The sequence below is a fragment of the Phocoena phocoena genome, chromosome 3, assembly GCF_963924675.1.
Source record: "Phocoena phocoena chromosome 3, mPhoPho1.1, whole genome shotgun sequence".
Classification (NCBI taxonomy): Eukaryota; Metazoa; Chordata; class Mammalia; order Artiodactyla; family Phocoenidae; genus Phocoena; species Phocoena phocoena.
The window spans coordinates 41,373,460-41,395,437 of record NC_089221.1 but is presented as its reverse complement, the minus strand read 5'-3'; the positions used below and the strand labels follow the sequence as shown (position 1 = coordinate 41,395,437).

Genomic DNA, 21,978 nt, shown 5'->3' with positions numbered 1-21,978 from the left:
GCACAGCAAAGGAAACCATAAACAAGATGAAAAGACAACCCTCAGAATGGCAGAAAATATTTCAAATGAAGCAACTGACAAAGGATTGATCTCCAAAATATACAAGCAGCTCATGTAGCTCAATATCAACAAAACAAACAACCCAATCCAAAAATGGGCAGAAGACCTAAATAGACATTTTCCCAAAGATATACAGCTTGTAACAAACACATGAAAAGATGCTCAACATCACTAATCATTAGAGAAATGCAAATCAAAACTACAGTGAGGTATCACCCCACACCAGTCAGAATGGCCATCAAAAAATTTACAAACAATAAATGCTGGAGAGGGTGTGGAGAAAAGGGAACCCTCTTGCACTGTTGGAGGGAATTTAAATTGATACAGCCACTATGGAGAACAGTATAGAAGTTCCTTAGAAAACTAAAAACACAACTACCATATGACCCAGCAATCCCACTAATGGGCATATACCTTGAGAATACCATAATTGCAAAAGAGTCATGTACCACAATGTTCACTGCAGCACTATTTACAATAGCCAGGACATGGAAGCAACCTAAGTGTCCATTGACAGATGCATAGATAAAGAAGATGTGGCACATATATAAATGGAATATTACTCAGCCATAAAAAGAAATGAAATTGAGTTATTTGTAGTGAGGTGGATGGACCTAGAGTCTGTCACACAGAGTGAAGTAAGTCAGAAAGAGAAAAACAAATACCATATGCTAACACATATATAGTGGAGTCTTAAAAAAAAAATGGTTCTGATTAACCTAGGGACAGGACAGGAATAAAGATACAGATGTAGAGAATGGACTTGAGGACACGGGGAGGGGGAAGGGTAAGCTGGGACAAAGTGAGAGAGTGGCATGGACATATATACACTACCAAACATAAAACAGCTAGTGGGAAGCAGCTGCGTAGCACAGGGGGATCAGCTTGGTGCTTTGTGACCACCTAGAGGGGTGGGATGGGGAGGGTGGGAGAGAGATGCAAGAAGGAGGGGATATGGGGATATATGTATGCATATAGCTGATTCACTTTGTTATACAGCAGAAATTAACACAACACTGTAAAGCAATTATACTCCAAAAGAGATGTTAATAAAAAATGCACACAGTTGTAGAAAGTTGTGTTACGTGTATTAATGACCTTTGCTTGTCTACTAAAATGCTGGTGTTTGAGAGTTTTCAACTTATGTCTATTTTCTCTATGAAATCAAAGTAACTTACATAGAATTAATATACAGAAATGAAACTCCACTGGGAGTGATGGTGGCAAAGGGTATAACTTTGTATGCAAGGTTATGAGATGTGTTTTTGTTTACCAAGGGGAAAAAAGAATAGTTAGGTCCTAAAGTAAAACGGCTGTTCCAGAATGAGAAAGAGAATTATGAAGGACGAAACCTGAATGGGTACAGAAAGTTATGTAAGATTTGGAAAAAGTAAATTTTATTTGCCTTAGATTACAGTATGTCTGGAAAATAAGTCTGAAAAGCTATGATATGTGTTAAAATCCTTGCAAAGTCTGCTCCATTTTGACGGGCTTGTTTCGTTAGTTTACTGTTTACTGCTTTCACCTACAAAATGAAGGGTTATTCTTTTTGTCTAATCTGCCTAGATTGCAAAGATTCTGTGGCTTAACAGAATAACTTTATATGCTTTATGCTGACTTTAAGTACTTGATGACTTATGTAAGAGCTCAGGTTCTTCACAGTTATGCTAACCTCTATGTTTATAAGTTTAATTGTCACTTTGACATGAGCAGTCAAATACTGTTTCTCAGGCACATGTGATTCTGTTTCCTAAATGTTCAAATCTATTGAAAATGTTTTATTTTTGCCTCCCAGAAATCAAATCCTAAATGTAAAATATTCAGCGTATCTTTGCATCTAAAACTATCTTTGTGATCTTCCACAGGCCCTCTGGGGAATCTCAAAGATGTGTGCTTCCAACTTTGTAAAACGAGAAGTGCTAGAAACAATTAGATTTATTTGATATGTTACTATTGATGAGCTACATTGGCAGAGCTGTCAAGTCAGAAGAGATGCTTAACCATCCTGAGGTTAAATCTGTATGGCTAAAATGTTATTAATGTAAGTATTTCACAAATTGTATGCTATATGCTAAGTATAGAGATTTGTCAATACCCTCACTGTCTATGATAGGTTTTATCTATCTGATCTCTGGTGCTGCTTTGCCTGATATCAGAAAATGGTATAGGTTATCAGTCACAATTTCAGTTAATTTTAAAAACATTAACTTGGTTGCATCTTTACTTCTTTAGTTTAGACCTTTTATCTTCTAGGCCACTATATGTCAATAGGAATCCATACCGCATATCTATGGAGTTTTATTAATATACAGATGTTTAGGACCTACGCTAGACTTATTGGATATTTTTACTTGATATATTTTTTGACATATTCTTACTATATGTTTGGTATAGTCATGGTATATTATGTCTCAGGATTACTTTGTCTTAAGATTCTTTTCTCTGCAAAGAGTATGTTCATCTATTTTCATAAATTAGATGAACAGTCACTGTCTTCTTTGAAAACAGGCTTACCTAATTGCGTACAGATATTTTGCCTGTAACATTTTTTGGAATGCCTTTAAATTGCATTATTCTTGTTATTAACTCCTATCATTTATTTCACTTTTGAAATTTATCTGTAATGTTAACTACATCCATTTTAAGTCTTTAATCATTTACAAAAAGATTAAGTTTTACTCTACTGCTTCCCTGACAGTTCTTGCAAATAGCTACAGGCAGAGAGCTTTATCTTCAACAATGAAAGACTGTCTCAAAGCCCTGTGAAGAATATGTATAGGCTTCCGATGGCATCACTTAAACAATTATAAGACCGTATCAGTGGACTCAGTCAAAATTTCCAGAACTCTAGTTAAGAAGCAAATACATTTATGATCCAGTGAAACAAGAATTAGTTATACAGGACTGAAAAAATTGATGAGAGATAATTCTATGGTTTGGAGAATATTTTATGGAGAATGGAATATTTTATGGAATATTTCTGGAATTTTATGGAATATTTTATGGAGAATATTTTTGATATTGTTTTAACGTTCTATTTTCTGGACATATAGGAAGTTCTTTCCCTCTCCTCTTGAGGTATCTATAACTCATTACAATTTAACAGAAACAATGGTTATGCAACCAAGGCCTTACCTGGAATGACATATTTGAGAAAGATGCTCATTTACTCAGGTATGACCAGACATTTGTAAGGAACTAAAGTTGACTTTATGGAGGCAATGCTTCCAAAGGTCTTCCATGGCACTAGGGCTTACAAAGTTCCCTAAGGTATTAAGGAACCTTAGGATATTTTGGGGACGCTGAGAAGGGAGGAATTCGCCCAATTTAATAGGTACTGCAGGAGAAATCTGGTGGCAAGTTATTGGCTTGGCTTCTTAGTCTTAAAACGGTTTGAAAAACCCAATTTGAGATTCCTTATGAAATTTTCAGCAAAGCAAACGTAGGAAAGCTTATGTGGTAAAGAGTAGAATATGCCATTCCAAAATATACCTCTTTGGCAATAAGGATTATCTTGAGCTGGTTATTTTTAAGAAACAGTAAACACAGGAAATCTCTGAAAACAGAGAAATTGCCCTTTTCTGAGGGACATTTACATTTATAAGGGAAATTTCCATTTGTAAGGTGTCTCCTTCTCTGTAGCAGGAGGAGAAAGGATGACTAAAACTCTAGAAACTTATCAATGGAGGAGGCTTGAACTTAAATCTCCATAACAACCATACCCTTGTTTATGATACTTTGCCTGATAACCTCCCATAACTCACTCCCCACCCAAAATATCTCTTGTCTTTAACTGAAGACCGTATTTAAGGACTAAGAATTAAATTGACATGAGATAGATGAACAGGAGAAAATCAAACAAAAGTTTCATAACATATATACATGGGAGAGACCCAGCAGAAGTAAGTAATTAAAAACTGCCAAAGCCCTCACCTTAAATACCATCCTCAGCTAAAGACAAAAGAGAACACTGAGCATAGGGAAAGTCAATTCTGTGAGATCACCAGGAAAAAAACAGTAAACAAGGGTGAGATTGTTATGCAGATTTAAGTCATTGCCTTCTCCACTGATAAGAGTTTCCGGAGATAAGGTCATCCCCCTCTGTCAGGTACATCAGGGAGATACCCTTACAAACCGATATTTCCCTTATAAATGTAAATGCTTATTACAAAAGGGTAACTCCTACTTTCCTCCAAGTATGCAGTTTCTTAGAAAATAATCAGCTTAAAATAATATGCCAAAGAAACGTATTTTGGGGTAGCAAATTCTGCTCCCCTACAGAGTAAAATAAATCCTTTAACAAGCATTTTATATCTATATGAGAGTCATAATTCTTACTTTTGTTTTGAAAGTCGTCTTTTCTTGTTCGTTTTATTTTTTTGAAAGTTGTTTTTTTAATAACAGATATATGGATGTGAGGTTGAGACCCTCATTACAAGGTTTAAATTAGGCGGAAATCTAGACCTTGCTGATGGTGTCCACTTCTGGGGTAATTCTACGTTCTGGGCTGCAACTCCAATTATCTCTTTATTTTCCTGAATCCAGGGCCTAACCTGTCTGCTTCCTTAGTTGCTTCCACCTTCTATTACTTCAGAGGTGGGTTTTCCTTCCCAAGAGACCACTACAGCAGTTTCAACGCTTATTCTCTGTCTTCCTATTTCTGAAGGAAACCCTCCTCTATTTTGAGAATTTCAAAGAGTTTTTTACAGCTAACAGCAATGAGAAAAACACAGGGGGTAAAATGACATCCCAGAGGAAACTCACAAAGTTTCAAATCAGCTCAAATGGGGGTGGGGGGAGCCATTCTGGTTCCATTAGCATGTAAATGGTAGTAGATGCTAGCTTGCTATGGAAATTTTTCACAGCTTCTACCTCCTCTCTCAAGGATGCTTCCTTCTCCTCCCCCACCCTTTGACTCCAACATGAAACAAGAAAAGACAAAAGCCACATGGGTGAGAAAGGTGGGTCTTTTCTGTACACAAAGAACTAAAATAAGGTTCATCTACATTTCAGAGGAAACCTCAGATAACCTTTCTTTGTAAAAAGAAAAGAGTTTGAAGAGTTCCTCTGGAATATATGCTGTGTTCAAAGTGGGACCTTTAGGATGAGGAGGATGAGGCTCTGGAGTTAAAACCCAAAGACACAGGGGCATTTGTAATTTACTTTGTGTATGTTGGGGGAGGGAGAAGTAAGAGGTGGGAAGCAGGGGGAAAAAGAAGCCATGGGAAAGCATTCAGTCTTTTTTTCTATCCCAATCCCCAGTTCACAGAACCAGCCTTCCACAAGAAGTGAGGAATGGTGAGAAGGGAGACCTAGGCAAAAAAGAGGAGCAGAGAGATAGTTGCTGGAATTATCAATAGCAGGAAGAAGAAAACTTTAGTCTTAGAGATGAGGGCATTCTTAGGTAAAAAGATGGACATACACAATGCCTTATTTGATTAAGAAATTGAAAATAGGTGATTAACATGGGTTTTATGACGTAATATAGGTCTCTTTTAGCTATTTTATTTCACTATTATATGTAATGTAAGAGTTTACACTTATCCTTGATTGATATTGGGTAAGAGTGTCTGAAGAACAGAACTGCATTTCTTTTTTAAAAGTTTTTATTTTTTGGTCAAGCAGTGCAGCTTGTGGGATCTTAGTTCCCCAACCAGAGATTGAACCCAGGCCCTTGGCAGTGAAAGTGCTGAGTCCTAACCACTGGACTACCAGGGAATTCCCCACATTTCTTAAGTAATAAAATGTGAACTTTTAAAAATTGGGTAAGTTTTCCTGTTCTTTTTAATATTCACCTAGAATATGTGTATAATGAATGTCTTGTATAGCTTGAAGTATTCTAGATTAGTACTGTCCAATAGAAACAGAATGTGAACCATACATATGATTTTAAATTATCTAGGAGCAACATTTTAAAAAATGACTAAAAAGAAACAGGTAAGCCTTTAATCATTTTTTTCCTAGCCCAATACATATGTGAAATATTATCATTTTAATATGTAATCAATATAAAAATTAGATATTTAATGCTTTTTTATACTAAGTCGCTGAAATCCAATGTATATTTTACAGTTAACAGCACACCTCAATTCCAACTAAACACATTTCAAGTGCTACACAGCCACGTGTGCCTACCACACTGGACAGTGCACATCTAGATGACTGATTTTTTAAGATCTACCAGCAGCATAGTATCAGAAGAAACACTGGACTTGGAACCTAGAAACTTGGGCCCTATCAGCTGGGAGCTATGTGATGGATACTGGTCTTGTTTTATTAACTTCTCTAGGTCTGAGTATCCTTTAAAAAGAAAAGTTTAGGGCTTCCCTGGTGGCGCAGTGGCTGAGGGTCCGCCTGCCGATGCAGGGGATGCAGGTTCGTGCCCCGGTCCGGGAAGATCCCACGTGCCGCGGAGCGGCTGGGCCCGTGAGCCGTGGCCGCTGGGCCTGCGCTCCGCAACGGGAGAGGCCACAGCAGTGGGAGGCCCGCGTACCACAAAAAAAAAAAAAAAAAAAAAAAAGAAAAGTTTAGAACAAATAGCATACAGCTTGGAAATAACTCTAAAGTTATGAAATAATCATCTTAAGTACACTGGAATATACTTTAGGGTACTAACTCTTAAACTAAGGATAAGATGCAAATTAACTTCACAGAAAAACGTTTATTGGTTGCATTTTACAAACACACTAAAATATAAGAAATTGCTAATCATTCTACCATAATTTTGTTTCTTCAGGTTGCTACTTAGAGGGAATTAACAGTTCTTCTAAAAGATACAACAAGTAGCCAAATTAACTTAAAGTGATTTAAGGAAAAGTTTAAAACATGATCTGGAGAATAATTTATAACATCACTAAATATACTGTTGAATTTACCAATTTTTATTGAGCATATTAAAAGATGAAGATGAGTGAAACTGGGTGTTTTCCCTGGTAGGTGCTTATAATTCAGTAAGCAGGGTAAAATATTACAGTTTGAGTAAGAGGACTATGCCTTATTAACTAATGATCCCCAGAACCTAGCCACCACTGCTGGCATATGACAGGGTACTCAACATATGTATGACTGAATGCAATACAAAAGAAGTAAAATACAATACCATACTATAAGAGCTGTAAGAAAGGAACAAATCATCGTGGAAGTTAAAAGGAAGAGAGGGCACATCTATTTGGAGGTGGGAGATGGAGGTGGGAAAGGGAAATAAGAAAAGAGATCAGGAAGGAGGTAACATTTAAAATGTATTTTGAAGACTAGGTTGGAGCTCACAGGCAGGAAAAAAGAAGAGAAAGGGAACAGAATGAGGAAGAGGTTATAGAAGGAAGAAACTAAAGCAGGATTGGGGATAAGGGCAGGAAGAAGAGCTGAGGCATAGTAATATAAAGTTAGGTTAGTACTTGAGTGATAATTCAAGTTCTTCACAATATAAGCACTAACTTATCAATTGAGAAAAGTGTATCTATTAAGCACGGGCCTTTTGAAGTGTCTGAATAAAGAATATTTTGGATTTATAAAAATGTCAGGGAAGAAAGGGTCTCAGTATTGAGGGAATACATATAATTGTTTACATGAGGGGTCAGGCAATATTTTCTGTAAGTGGCCAAGTAGAAAATATTTTTAGACTTTGGGAGCCATAAGGTCTCTATTACAACTATTTAATTCTACTATTATAGCTGAAAAGAGGTCATAGACACTACATGAATGAACATACCTGTGTTCAAATAAAACTTACCCCCTTGTAAGTATGTGGCCTTGTTAATGTTATAATATCGCTAAACCCTCAACTTCCTTGAACTGTAAAATGAGAATAACTGTTCTTGCTTCATAGAGTTGTAGTGAGAATTTAAATTAGAATGAAAAGCACTTAGCACAGTGACTGGCTCATGACTTGGTGTTTATGAATGTTAGCTTTAACTAAGTCTGATATATAGGCATTAAAAATGTTTTCTAGAAAGCAACGGAATCTGTAAATCTTGTTCTTCATTGTACTGATTCTCTACAGTACAATCTTTTGTGTCAAGGGAAATGATGGTCATGACTTTTTTAGAAAACCATTTAAAAGTAAGGGAAATTAGAAAACGAAGGAGGAGATGAAAGGTAGATTGTTTATTTTCAGAACAGTTCCCTTCGTGTACAAATTATCTTTTTTGTGTGTGGTAGTTTTACCCTAACCTCCTATTTCTAGACACTATTGAAAGGCAAACTAATGCTCATAACTGGATTGCCAGATTTTACTATCAACACAGAATTATCTATATCAACAAAAACAAATGTTTCCTTCTAGAGCATATGATGAATAAGGCACTGGGTTAGACAGTAAAGAAATAAAGATATATATGAGCTGGTTCATGGGCTTGACATCCTTAAGTCTATAGTTTTTTATCATTACTCAATCCAACTTATTTTAAAGATGAAGAAACATGTTTATCAATGGCTATAGTGAAACATGACTTGCTCAAGCTCTCCTGTGGGGCAATTACAGAATGAGAATCCTAGTTTCTAGCCTCTTAATCCAATAGTCTTTCATGTTAGTGCTTCTGAACCATTTCTTTTTATTGCCTTAACCTACCAGAACACTGGTTCACGTAACCTTCAATAGCACTAGCTTACAACAAAATGACCTTTGGTGTGGAGGGGAAGCGGGCATCTGTTTGTATGCCCCCCACCACTATGCACCTACCCAAGAGAGCAAAATCAGAATAGAGGGCATGCTGGGCAATTTGGAAAAGATCCTCCACCCCATGATTCTGTACCATTTCAAATGGTGTTTGTTTAGACTTGCTGCCACGATAGCTGCAGAAACAGGACTTGTCTATTTAAAGACATATAATGCTAAATGTTAAATAAATGAGGAATGAGGAATAATCATTGAGGACTTCCCCAGGAGATGAAAGTGGCTTCAAATTCTTGAGTAGAGGAAAATATTTTGGAAAGTCAATAATTTCACCACATAGCAAGTGTCCATTATATAGGTTTTGTGTTATGTTGCTTTGTTTCCAGTATGTGCCCAACTCTTGCTACATTGTAGGTTAGAATTCCTGATCCACTGTTTTTCTGTTTTTGTTTTTTTAATTTTATCTTGGCCGTGCCACATGGCTTGTGGGATCTCAGCTCCCCAACCAGAGACTGAACCCGAGCCACAGCAGTGAAAGTGCCAAATCCTAACCACTCAACCACCAGGGAACTCGCCTGATCCACTGGTAGCTTACAGTTTTATAAGGTAATATCCTCTAAACTTTTTCAAGTTTTACTGTCTATTGACTTTGATAATGTTCCTCAATTTTCATTCTGGTGTTGGGGGTAGGAATCAGAATGGAAAGGCACTTGATTTTAACAGCAGCAGTGGTTAGTTCACACCTGCAAATCACATGGCAACTATAGTCAGGCAGTCCTTGTGCCCACTCAGAGACTAGTCAGCAATAAGAGTTTAATTAGATTTCCTGTCATTAAACTCACAGTACGGACATTTTTGAAGTGTCAGACATGAAATACGGTAGGCTGCAAAGATGAAAAACATTAATAGAACTGTTGCTGATAAGCTGTATTACAGTTTAATTTAAAAAAGAGCAATGTAAATGTTAAATCATAATAATATTTTAAAGACTATAACCACTTTGAGAACAAATATGTAATTCAGAAATTTGGAAATTGCCAAGAAAGTATTAATAAGGAATTATACTTAAATCTTTTTTTTTAATTTCAAAAGTCTACTACTAATAAAATAAACTGATATACTATTACATACTTACTTAACTATGTTCTAAGCACTTTAATTAACCCATTCAATCCTCACAACAATTTCCATTGTACTTCCATTTCCTCCTGTACAGAGTCAAACAGCAATCCGACATGGATTCAAACCCAGGCAGTTTGGCTTTAGACTCTTAATCGTAAGGTATATAATATGAACTTAGGATGAAAAGAAAACATTTCAGATAATAATAACCTTTACAGTGCTTTCACGTTTGTATCAAATGTTAGATAATGCTAATAATCTTTTACACTTATATATTGCCTTATAGTAATAACATACTTAAATGGACAGTATGTCATTCAAATAGATAGCTAAATTAGATACAAATTCAATTTGACCAACTAGGGCAACAGAATGCATTAGATACAAATGCACAGTACTGCATTAAAATCCGAGAGAAACAGCAGAAATAACAGATGGAGAGGGAGGTAAGGAACAGGATTAATAGTTACCAAACGTCTATTATGTATCAAGTACTGGATAAGTACACCTTAAGATAAGTACCATTATTTCAACAACGAAGAAACATTAAGTCCATGATGAAATTAATCCAAAATCATGTAGCTTCAAGTGGCATAATAAGGATTAGAATTCAGAACGGTCTGCCTCCAAAGCCTCCTTTCACTACTGTGTTACATGGCTTAACAGCAGGAAATGAGAAAAAAAAGACATTCTGTATTTTTGCTGAAAGCAAGACCAACGTAGGCCAATAGTTTTAGGTGGCTACAGTAGTTTTGAGGTATAATATACTCTGAGGCTGTATTAATATAATTGTAGACATGAGATTATGCTTGGTACTAGGCCCAACATATCAATAAAAGTGGCAAATGTAGACATTTAGGCTTACATGAAATTTTAGAGGAAGTATGATAATGATAACTATTTTCAAATAATTGAAAAGCTACTAGGTAAAGTAACAGACATGAGATTTTGGCTCAAAGTAGAAAATAATAACCAGATGTCAAAATTGGAATAGGCTGCCTTATGAGATGTTTAATTGGAGTTTAAAAACCTAATGTTAATGATTTTGCAGAGGAATTCATAAGCAAGATAGGAATTAGACAAGTAGTTTTATTCCCTGTCTCTACTTCAAATTTAGAGCAGTTTGACTTATATGTTACATGTGCATTTTACTTTTAGATTTTTTTTTTGGAGGGGTAAAACAAAAAAATCTAAAAACCACTGGATTAGATACATTGAGAGATTTCATTCAACTTAATGCCAGTTAGGGATATAGAATCTGATTAAGGTTAAGAACATAAAAATCATATCTTGATTTTATTTGTCAAAGCAAAACAAAAACAAACCAAACTTACCATTTTTTTCTGCAAAGGCAATTGCGTCGTCTTTAGTACTGAAAGCTAGAACCATGTTGGACAATGGATCAGCCCTGTAAGAAACAATTTTTTTCCAGGATTTAACATTAACCTCTGGCTGAAAATTACTTATTTTAAATCATTCCTTTAAAACTGTTAAATGTTTGAATATGTTTTTCTGTGTTAAATTTGGTTTTTCTAACATGTATTGTCAAATTAAAAAATTTAAAATTGCAGAGATATTCAGCAATCTTTAATCTCAAATAAAATCATTTATTAAACTTAAAAAAAACTAGAGGAGAATGAGAATCCTCTTAGGTTTTTCTTTAAACCTTACAAATTCATCAAAATGAGAAGGAACGTGGCCAAAATGGTGGACTAGGAAGACCCTGAGCTCACCTCTCTCACACCCACCAAAATTACAACTATTTACACAGCAACTATTGAGAAAAACCGGAATCTAGTGGAAAAGATCTTCTATAACTAAAGATATAAAGAAGGAACCACAATGAGACAGGTGGGAGAGGGAGACCCCTACCCACGGTGGGCTACCACAAAGAGAAGGATAATTACAATTGTAGAGGTTCTGACCAAGGAGCAATGGGTCTAAGCCCCACATTGGGCTCCCAAGCCCAGGGATCCTGCACTGGGAAGACGAGCCCCCAGAACGTTTGGCTTTAGCCAATGGGCCTTACTTTCAGGAGACCCAGAGGGCTGTGGGAAGTAGAGACTAACTCTTAAAAGGTACACACAAAATCTCACATACTTTGGGACCCAGGGCAGAAGAGTAATTTGAAGGCAGCCTGGGTCAGACTCACCTGCTTATCTTTGAGAGTCTCCAGAAGAGGCAGGAGGCAACTGTAGCCTGGAGACGTAGAAAACTGGCAACAGCCATTTTGGGGAGCTCATTCTACCACGAGGACAGTGGCAAGTGCCATTTTGGAACACTCCCAATAGCTTATTACCACTGGAACCCACGAGGCTGTAGGCACCAATCGTGAGGTGCCTCAGGCCAAGCAATTAACAGGGTGGGAACACAGCTTTACCCACCAGCAGGCAGGCTGCCTTAAGAACTTCTGAGCCCGTAGTGACCCCGGGACACAGCCCTCTCCACCAGAGGGCCCTGCAGCCAGAGACCCCAGGACCACAGCAGACCCTCAGCCTGCCATAGAGGACCCAGCCTACCCACCAACAGGCAGTACCAGCCCTGGGACCCCATAGGCCCTGGCTCTGTGGACCATCAAGGACAACACCAGCTCTGAGACACCGTGGATCGTGGATCCCTCACAATCCCTCACCTCCCTCAGCTGTCCTGGTACCACCCAGCAGTGGACAACAGCAGTTCAGCAGCAACCCCCAGGATTCTGTAGCCAGAGATCCCAGGACCCAGCTCTGCCTACCAGTGAGCCGGGACTAGCCCCAGAACCCCTTGGCCTTGGCCCCACTCACCATTCGTTTGACACCAGCTCTAGGACCCCTGGACCCTGCAGCAAGAGACCACAGGACTTAGCTTCATGCAACAGTGGGAGGAAATTAGCCCCGGAACCAGACCCTGTCCACCAGCAGGTGGTCCCAATCCCAGGACCGCTGCAGCCCCACAGCCTGCTTTATCCAGGATCCAGCCAACACATCAGGAGGTTGACACCAGAACTGAGACATCCTGGACTACTAAACCAGCTGACCTGGAGTCCAGCGCCACGCACCATGAGGCCAGCACTAGTGTTAGGACACCACAGAACCCCCAGCCAGCCATGTCAGGAAATGACCCCACCGACCAGTAGGCTGACACTAGATCCAGGAACCCAGCTCTGCCAACTAGGGAGCCAGCACTAGCCCTGTGACACCCTGGGTTTCCACAGCCAGCCTCCTCCACACGAGGTAAGGCCTAGCAAACAACTGGACCAGGGGCCAGCCACATCTCTCTGACTGCCCACAGTAGTCAACCTGCCACAACAGAAGGACCCATGCAGCCCACACAAACGGCACCCTTAGCGCATATAGCTTTGGTGACAAGAGGTGAGTGTGCTGCTAGGACACATAGGACATCTACAAAAGGCCACTTCTTGAATGTTGGGAAACAAAACAAACCTGCCAGATACATAGAAATAAAAAGGGCTAATGAGGCAAAATGAGGCAAGAAAATCAGTTCCAAACGAGGGAACAAGATAAAACACCAGAAGAACGAAGTGAAGTGGAGATACCCAATAAAGTGTTAAAAGTAATGATTGTAAAGATCAAAAAAATCAGGATAAAAATGGATGACACAGTGAGAAGTTTAACAAAAAGAAGATATAAAGAAGAACCAAACAGAGTTGAAGAATACAGTAACTGAAATAAAAAGTATACTAGAAGGAATCAACAGATGATGCAGATGAATGAGTAAGTGAGCTGGAAGTCAGGAGTAGTGGAAGTCACTGAAGCTAAAAAAAAAAAAAGAAAAAAAAAAAAGAAAAGAATAAAAAGAAATGAGGACAGATTAAGAGACCTCCGGGACAACATCAAGCATACGAACATTTGCATTATAGGGGTCCCAGAAGAAGAAAGGAGAAAAAAAGGGGTAGAGAACATATTTGAAAACATAATAGTTGAAATCTCTAACCTGGGAAAAAGAAACAGACATCCAGGTCCAGGAAGCACAGCAAGTCCCAAATAAGATCACCCCAAAGAGGACCAGAGCAAGACACATTGTAATTAAAATGGCAAAAATTAAAGATAGAGAATATTAAAAATTAAGAGGGAAAAACAACAAGTTACTTACAAGGGAACTCCCCATAAGGCTACCAGCTGACTTCTCAGTGGTAACTCTGCAGGCCAGAAGGGAATGGCATAATATATTTTAAATAATACAAGTAAAAAAACCTACAAACAAAAATACTCTACCCAGCAAGGCTTTCATTCAGATTTGGTGGAGAAATCAAAAGTTTTACAGACAAGCAAAAGCTAAGAGATTAGCACCACCAAATCAGCTTTACAGGAAATGTTAAAGGTAGTAAATCAACCATGTAGAAAGCTACTTGGAAGATTAAAAGTCAAAAGTAGTAAAATCATATATGTCCTCATAAGCAGTTAAAAGATACACATAACAAAGATGTAAAATATGATGTCAAAAACTGTATTCTTAGGGGGAAGGAAGTAAAAATACAGGGTTGTTAAAATGAGTTTGAAATTAAGAAAGCAACTTAAAATAATCACACACAAACATATAAATTGCTATATATAAACCTAATGGTAACCACAAACCAAAAATCTATAATAATACACAAAAAAGAGAAAGTAATCCAAATATAACACTAAAGATAGTCATCAAATCCCAAGGGAAGAGAAAATAAAAAGGAACAAAAACTATAAAACAACCCAAAACAATTAACAAAGTGGCAATAAGTATATACCTATCAATAATTACTTTAAATGTAAATGCTCCCTCCAATCAAAAGACACAGAGTAGCTGAATGGATATAAAAACAAGCCTCATATATATGCTGCCTACAGGAGACTCACTTTGGACCTAAAGACACACTGAAAGTAAGGTGATGGAAAAAGGTACTCTTTGAAAATGGAAATGAAAAGAAAGCTGGGGTAGCAATACTTATATTAAAGCAACAACAACAAAACAGTTTAAAACAAAGACTGCAACAAGAGACAGAAAAGGACATTACATAATGATCAAGGCATCAATCCAAGAAGGAAATATAACAATTGTAAATATATATGCACCCAACATAGGAGCACCTAAATACATAAGCAAAATTAACAGACATAAAGGAAGAAATTGACAGTAACACAATAATAGAAGGGGACTTTAACACTCCTTCTATCAATGAACAGATCATCCAGACAGAAAATCAATAAGGAAACACTGGCCTTAAATGACAAGACAAACGGCCTTAAAAGTTACACATTTGTATAAATCTATCTATCTATCTATATATATATATACACAACAACATTCCAAACACAAGCAACAGAATACAAATTCTTCTCAAGTGCACATGGAACATTCTCCAGAATAGATCACATGCTAGGCCACAAAACAAGTCTCAGTAAACTTCAGAAAACTGAAATCGTATCAGTCATCTTTTCCAACCAAAACACTATGAGACTAGAAATTAACTACAAGAAAAAAGCTGCAGGGCTTCCCTAGTGGCGCAGTGGTTGAGAGTCCCCCTGCTGATGCAGGGGACACGGGTTTGTGCCCCAGTCTGGGAGGATCTGACATGCCACGGAGCGGCTGGGCCTGTGAGCCATGGCCGTTGAGCCTGCGCATCCGGAGCCTGTGCTCCGCAACGGGAGAGGCCACAACAGTGAGAGGCCCGTGTAACACACACACACACACACACACACACACACACAGCTGCAAAAAAACAAACACATGGAGGTTAAACAATATGCTACTAAACAACAATGATCCAAAATCTACAGGATGCAGCAAAAGCCACTCCAAGAGATAAGTTTAAGGTGATACAAGCCAAACTCAGGAAACAAGAAAAATCTCAACAACCTCACCTTATACCTAAAGGAACTAGAAAAAGAACAAATAAAACCCAGCGTTAGTAGAGGAAAGAAATCATAAAGATGATAGCAGAAATAAATGACAGAAACTAAAAAAAAATACAGAAGATCAACAAAACTAAGAGCTGATTCTTTGAAAAGATAAACAGAACTGATAAACCTTTAGCCAGACTCAGCAAGAAACAAAGAGGGCCCAAATCAACAAAATTAGAAATGAAAAAGGAGAAGTTACAGGCTGCACCAGAGAAACACAAGGAATCATAAGAGATTACTATGAACAACTATATGCCAATAAAATGGACAATCTAGAAGAAACAGACAAATTCCTAGAAATGTACACTCTCCTAAGACTGAACCAGAAAGATATAGAAAATATAAACAGACCAATTACCAGTGATGAAATTGAATCAGTAATTTAAAAACTCCCAACAAAAGGAAGCCCAGGACCAGATAGCTTCACAGTTTAATTCTACCAAACATTTAGAGAAGTTAACACTTACCCTTGTCAAACTATTTCAAAAAATTGCAGAGGGAAGAGCACTTCTGAACTCATTCTGCAAGGTCAGCATCTTCCTGATACCAAAACTAGACAAAGATATCACACACAAAAAAGGAAACTACAGGCCAATATCACTGATGAACAGATGTAAAAATCTCCAACAAAATACTGGCAAACCAAATTCAACAACACATTAAAAGGTTCATCCACCATGATCAAATGGGATTTTTCCCAGTGATGCAAGGATGATTTAATATCTGCAAATCAATCAATGTGATACACCACGTTAACAAACTGAAGAATAAGAACCATATGATCATCTCAATAGATGCAGAAAAAGCTTCTGATAAAATCCAACATCCATTTATGTTAAAAACTCTCCACAAAGTGGGTTCAGAGGGAACATACCTCAACACAGTAAAGGCCACATATGATAAGCCCAGAGCTAACATTACAGTCAATGGTGAAAAGCTGAAAGTATTCCCTCTAAGATCAGCAACAAGTCAAGGATGCCCCCTCTCACCACCTGTATTCAATATAGTACTGAAACTCCTAGCTATAGCAATCAGACAAGAAGGAATAAAAGGAATTCAAAGTGAAAAAAGAAGTAAAACTTTCACTGTTTTGCAGATGACATGATACCATATACAGAAAATCCTAAAGACACCACCAAAAAACTACAAGAGCTCATTAATGAATTTGGTAAACTTGCAGGATACAAAATTAATATACAGAAATCTGTTGCATTTCTATACACTAATTATCAGAAAGGGAAATTAAGAAAAAAACCCATTTACCATTGCTTCAAAAAGAATAAAATACCTAGGAATAAATCTAACAAAAGAGGTAAAAAACCTGGACTTGAAAAACTGTAAGACTCTGATGAAAGAAACTGAAGACGACAACGAACAGATGGAAAGATATACCATGTTTATGGACTGGAAGAATTAATATTGTTAAAATGATCATACTACTCAAGGCAATGTACAGACTCAATGTAATCGCTATTAAAATACCAATGGCATTTTCACAAAACTAGAACAGATAATTCTAAAATCTGTATGGAAACACAAAAGATCCTAAATAGCCAAAGCAATCATGAGAAAGAACAGAGCTGGAGGTTATCATGCTCTCTGACTTCAGATTTTTCTACAAAGCGACAGTAATCAAAACAGTATGGTACTGACATAAAAACAGACACATAGATCAATGGAACAGGCTACAGAACCCTGAAATAAACCCCATGCACTAATGGCCAATCAATCTATGACAAATGAGGTAAGAGTATACAATGGAGAAAAAACAGTCTTTTCAACAAATGGTGCCAGGAAAACTGGACAGCTACATGTAAAAGAATGGGATTAGAACATTTCCTCACACCATATATAAAAATAAACACAAAATAGATTAAAGACCTGAATGTAAGACGAGGAGCCATAAAACTAGAAGAAAACATAGGTAGAACACTCTTTGACATAATTCATAGCAATACTCTTTTAGATCTGTATCCTAGGGCAAAGGAAACAAAAGCAAAAGTAAACCAATGGTACCTAATCAGATTAAAAGCTTTTGCACAGCAAAGAAAAAAAAAACAAAAAACACTGACAAAATGAAAAGATAACCTACTGAATAGAAGAAAATATTTGCAAATGATATGACTGATATATCTAAAATAAACAGCTCATACAACTCAATATCAAAAAAAACAAACAACCTATCAAAAATATACAGAAGACCTGAATAGATATTTTGCCAAAGACATACATACAGATGGCCAATAGCCACATGAAAAGATGTTAAATATTCCTAATTATTATAGAAATGTAAATCAACACCACAGTGTGATATGACCTCATACCTGTCAGAATGGCTGTCATCAAAAGGCCACAATAACAAACATTAGCAGAGATGTGGAGAAAAGGGAACCCTTGTGCACTGATGGTGGGATTGTAAATCGGTGCAGTCACTATTGAAAACAGTATGGAGGTTCTTCAAAAAAACTAAAAACACAACTACCATATGACCCAGCAATTCCACTTCTGGGCATATATCCAGAAAAAAACAAAAACACTAATTTGAAAAGATACATGCACCCCAAAGTCCACAGCAGCATTATTTATAGTTGCCAAGATATGGAAGCAACCTAAATGTCCATCAACAGATGAATGGATAAAGATGATGTGGTATTCATATGCAATGGAATACTACTCAGCCACAAAAAAAGAATGAAATTTTGCCGTTCACAACAACATGGATAGACCCAGAGGGTGTTATGCTTAGTGAAATAAATCAGACAGAGAAAGACAAATACATATTTATGTTATTCCTTATATGTGGAATCTAAAAAAATAAAACAAATGAATAAATATAACAAAACAGAAACAGACTCATAGACAACAAACTAGTGGTTCCCAGTGTGGAGAGGGAAGAGGGAGTAAGATAGAGGTAGAGGAGTAAGAGGTACAAGCTACTATGTACTAAATATATAAGCTGCAAGGCTATATTGTAGGGACTTCCCTGGTGGTCCAGTGGTTAAGAATCCACCTGCCAATGCAGGGGACATGGGTTGGATCCCTGGTCCAGGAAGATCCCACAGGCCGCAGAGCAACTAACCCTGTGCACCACAACTACTGAGCCTGTGCTCTAGAGCCCACGAGCTGCAACTACTGAGCCCATGCACCACAACTACTGAAGCCCACAGCTCTAGAGCCCAAACACTGCAACTACTGAGCCTGCATGCTGCAACTACTGAAGCCCATGTGCCTAGAGTCCGTGCTCTGCAGCAAGAGAAGCCACAGCAATGAGAAGCCTGCACACTGCAAGGAAGAATAGCCCCCACTCACCACAACTAGAGAAAGCACCCTCACAGGTACGAAGACCTAGCGCCGCCATAAATAAATAAATACATACATACATACACACATACATAATTTTAAAAAAGGATATATTGTAGAGCACAGGAAATATAGCCAATATTTTATAATAACTTTAAATGGAGTATAAGCTGTAAAATTTTGAATCACTATGCTGTACACCTGAAACTAATAGAATATTGTACATCAACTATACCTCAATTAAAAAATTTTAGTATCAAGAAAATTGCTGAGTACAACCGTTACTACTACTATCATTACTGCCTCCCTGCCCCAAATAGATGGCAACAACACCTACTCTTCTTAATGAACCTTCATCATTATGGAGAATACTCTTTAGAATACATCATACTGACAATACTGTTTTCAGCTTTCGGCCACTTTAAAAAAATAATGCTCTAAGATCTGACATCTAATTGAGTTCTTCAAACTAGGATAGTGGTAATGTTTACAAATCTACATAGACTCTTTACAAAATAACCATATAATTTCAGAAATGTCACTTTTATTAGCATGTTTATTAAAAGACTGTTTTGCTACAAGTATTTATTTTGAATCTCTAAGCCAAGTATAGCATTCATTCTGTGAAACATCGTTTAGATACATGGAATAAAAAATATAGAAAAGAAGATTCAGGAAGTAATTTGGAGAGTGTAAAGATATGAGATATACACAGAAGAGAATACATGGGAAATAGCACTCACTGAAGTGAAGATTCACAAGTTGTACAAAATGGTTACTATTCTGGGACTCCCGTAAGATCCCTATATGCCAGATCAATCTTCCTAAGTTCAATTCCCAAATTCACTGTCCAACTCAAAAACTTTGAAAAACTGGAACCACAGTGGACTTGATCGAAGTTTATACAATTTTCCCCCTAAAGGTGCTCTCTAGTTCAGACAGCTAGGAGCATCAAGCACTCAAGCAGAAAGCCAGTCTTGTAAGCACAAGAAGTCTGGAGATGGAATTTAGTATATTCCCAGAGAAGCTGGAAATTTAGGAGCAAAAACAGTAAAAAGGAGGAATCCCCAGAACAGAGAACTTTTGAATTGCACATGAATGGACAAGGCTTTAAAACAATAGCTGAGGGCTTCCCTGGTGGCTTAGTGGTTGAGAGTCCGCCTGCCAATGCAGGGAACACGGGTTCGTGCCCCGGTTCGGGAAGATCCCACATGCCGTGGAGCGGCTGGGCCCGTGAGCTGTGGCCGCTGAGCCTACACGTCCAGAGCCTGTGCTCTGCAACGGGAGAGGCCACAACAGTGAGAGGCCCGCGTACCGCAAAAAAAAAAAAAAATAATAGCTGAGAAGGCTGAGAGAACCCAACAGAGATTTCAGCAGCTGTCCACTTGCTACAGTGGAGACTGAGTTTGGAGTTCCACAGAGTTAGAAGGAGTTAGTAAACACCTTGTACTTTCCATCAAAACCTCAGAAAGGCCATGCCTTTTTATTTTCCAGATTATGTTCCAGGATTAAGAAGAGGGGTAAAACTGCAACAGACCTACCCTAATAAAGCATAAAATATATCTTCCACAAGTTCAAGGTTTTCTATCAGTAATTTAACTGTCTGTCATTAACTACATAAGCATAAGGGATGGAGAATTAATAGATTGTTGATATTTCTTAATATAAATTGGTTTATTAACTGATAATGTTTCAGGGATTAATTAGCATATTATTAGTATGAAGTCATACATTCACCAAAAGATTTGTACAATAATTTTCATTTTAGTATTATGTATAATAACCCCAAATGAAAACTACCCGATGCCATCAATAGATTGTGCAATGGATGAACCTTGTGTATAGATGAACACATTAAAAGATCATGTGACTTATTTAAAAATGAGTAATCTTAACATTTCAACCATTGGGCATAGACGAAGTTATTCCTTATAAATTTCTTTAGTCTCTATGAGTGTGTGATTTACAACAACACTCCATATATTACATGAAACATAAAATCTAAAGATACCAAAACACCTGAAAAACCATGCCTACGTATCATTCTGCCAAATAAAATATAATTCTATTTAAACTGCAACATGACAGATATTTTAAACAAAAATTCTCCCAGGTACATCATCAGGAAAAGATGTTAAGTGTCATACTTTTCTAAAATGAGACATAATTTAAACTGATAACTACCTTCAACTGGAGACTGAACACATATAATGTTCCAGTAGTCTCAGTAAGAAAGATAATATTCTTGAATATCTAGCTATTTTCTCTAGTAGCAGCTTCTTTCATTCAACTAGAGGCAGTCCTGCTCTTTAACATGTGGGCCTTATGCACCATAGAGATTCAGGTCATTGATTTCATTAGTGCCACAGAATTTATGACTACTTTATTCTAATGCCTGTAAACTTATTAATCACAAGTTTCCCTCAAAATAGCCAATTTCTAAACTTATCTAATCTCTTCTTATAAATAACAAAAAAATACTTTATAAGTTTTATTTTATAAACAAGTAAAAGTGTCACTAAATTATTAACACTATTCATACAGTGTATCTTTAATATATATAGCTTGGGGACCATGCTAAGAGTGCTCACAATGTCAGCCATTTTTATCCAATAAACAGTACTCTGAAAAAGACTATTTTTATGGTTTATTTTGCTGGGCCACACTTATATGAACATTATATATATGTTATATAGATGTAATATATACATCTATATCATTGAACATAGTGATATCTACACAAATTATCTCAAAAGGTATTGTCATAAAGCATCCTGGGGACTTTCCTGGTGGCACAGTGGTTAAGAATCTGCCTGCCAATGCAGGGGACACGGGTTCAAGCCCTAGTCCGGGAAGATCCCACATGCCACGGAGCAACTAAGCCCATGCGCCACAACTACTGAGCCTGTGCTCTAGATCCCATGAGCCACAACTACTGAGCCCACGTGCTGCAACTACTGAAGCCCATGCACCTAGAGCCCGTGCTCCACAGCAAGAGAAGCCACCCTA

The 21,978-nt window shown here is 37.4% G+C and overlaps 1 protein-coding gene across 1 annotated transcript in view; it reads right to left on the bottom strand.

Moving 5' to 3' along the window:
- Nucleotides 1-21,978, bottom strand: part of NDUFS4 (NADH:ubiquinone oxidoreductase subunit S4) — a 120,943-nt gene that overhangs the window by 14,881 nt on the left and 84,084 nt on the right. Inside the window, exon 4 of the mRNA XM_065874696.1 lies at nt 11,128-11,201. Coding sequence (XP_065730768.1) covers nt 11,128-11,201 — 74 coding nt within the window. The remainder of the gene's footprint in view (nt 1-11,127; nt 11,202-21,978) is intronic.